At 63.9% G+C, this 747-nt stretch overlaps 1 protein-coding gene across 1 annotated transcript in view; it reads right to left on the bottom strand.

Moving 5' to 3' along the window:
* VOLCADRAFT_121366 (uncharacterized protein) overlaps positions 1-747 on the bottom strand; it is a gene marked incomplete at both ends in the record, with an annotated part of 8,920 nt that overhangs the window by 3,512 nt on the left and 4,661 nt on the right. The window contains one exon of the mRNA XM_002954905.1: positions 53-182. Within this exon, the coding sequence (XP_002954951.1) occupies positions 53-182 (130 nt within the window). The remainder of the gene's footprint in view (positions 1-52; positions 183-747) is intronic.

Genomic DNA, 747 nt, shown 5'->3' with positions numbered 1-747 from the left:
CCCATATCACCCCATCCCACCCCACTCCTCGTAGCTCCGAAACCCCACCTACCCAGCACCTCCTTAATCCGCTCCAGCCTCTTCTGCAGCCTCATGTTCCGTACCACCCGCCACACAGCCCGCATGAACAAGTCCCGGGCCCGGGTCCGTTTCGCCCAATCGCTACCCTCGATAAGGCGCCACTCGGGCCGGAAGGTGGCGACGGCGGCGGGGGTGGCGGGGGTGCGGGTGGGGGAGGAGGAGGGGGAAGAGGAGGGGGAGAGGGGGGTGGCGGTCGTGGCGAACGGGGGGGTGGAGGAGGAGGTGGGTTTGGTTGGCGGCAGGTACAGCGCCCCGCCGGTCTCCATCTCGGCCTATGTGTGCGGTTGTTGTTGGGAGGGAAAGGTGGGGGTGCGGGGTGGGAGGGAAAGGTGACGGGAGGTGAAGCGGTTTGCCGGGTGGGTGAGGGCGGGGGTTGGGGGTGCGGGTGGTTCGGGAGGAGAAGAAAGGGCAACCTTTAAAGTGCTGCACTCCAATAAACCCCCCAAAAGAAACAGCTGTCAGGGCCCTGACAGCCCCGCTCGTGTTGGGGTACAGCGAGAATGTATGTGTATGTGCGTATGTGTGTAACATCCAGATGTACGTGTGTATGTATGTTTGTGAGGAGGGGGGAGGGTGTTGGGGGTTGTTGGATGCGGGAGCCTGAGGGAGCACTGCGTCATGTCGCGGGGATCAGACACCGTCTCTTTCCCCCATTCCCCCCCACCC

This window comes from Volvox carteri (genome assembly GCF_000143455.1).
Source record: "Volvox carteri f. nagariensis unplaced genomic scaffold VOLCAscaffold_47, whole genome shotgun sequence".
NCBI classification, from domain to species: domain Eukaryota; kingdom Viridiplantae; phylum Chlorophyta; class Chlorophyceae; order Chlamydomonadales; family Volvocaceae; genus Volvox; species Volvox carteri.
The sequence above is the reverse complement of the archived record's forward strand: the minus strand, read 5'-3'. Positions and strand labels throughout refer to the sequence as shown.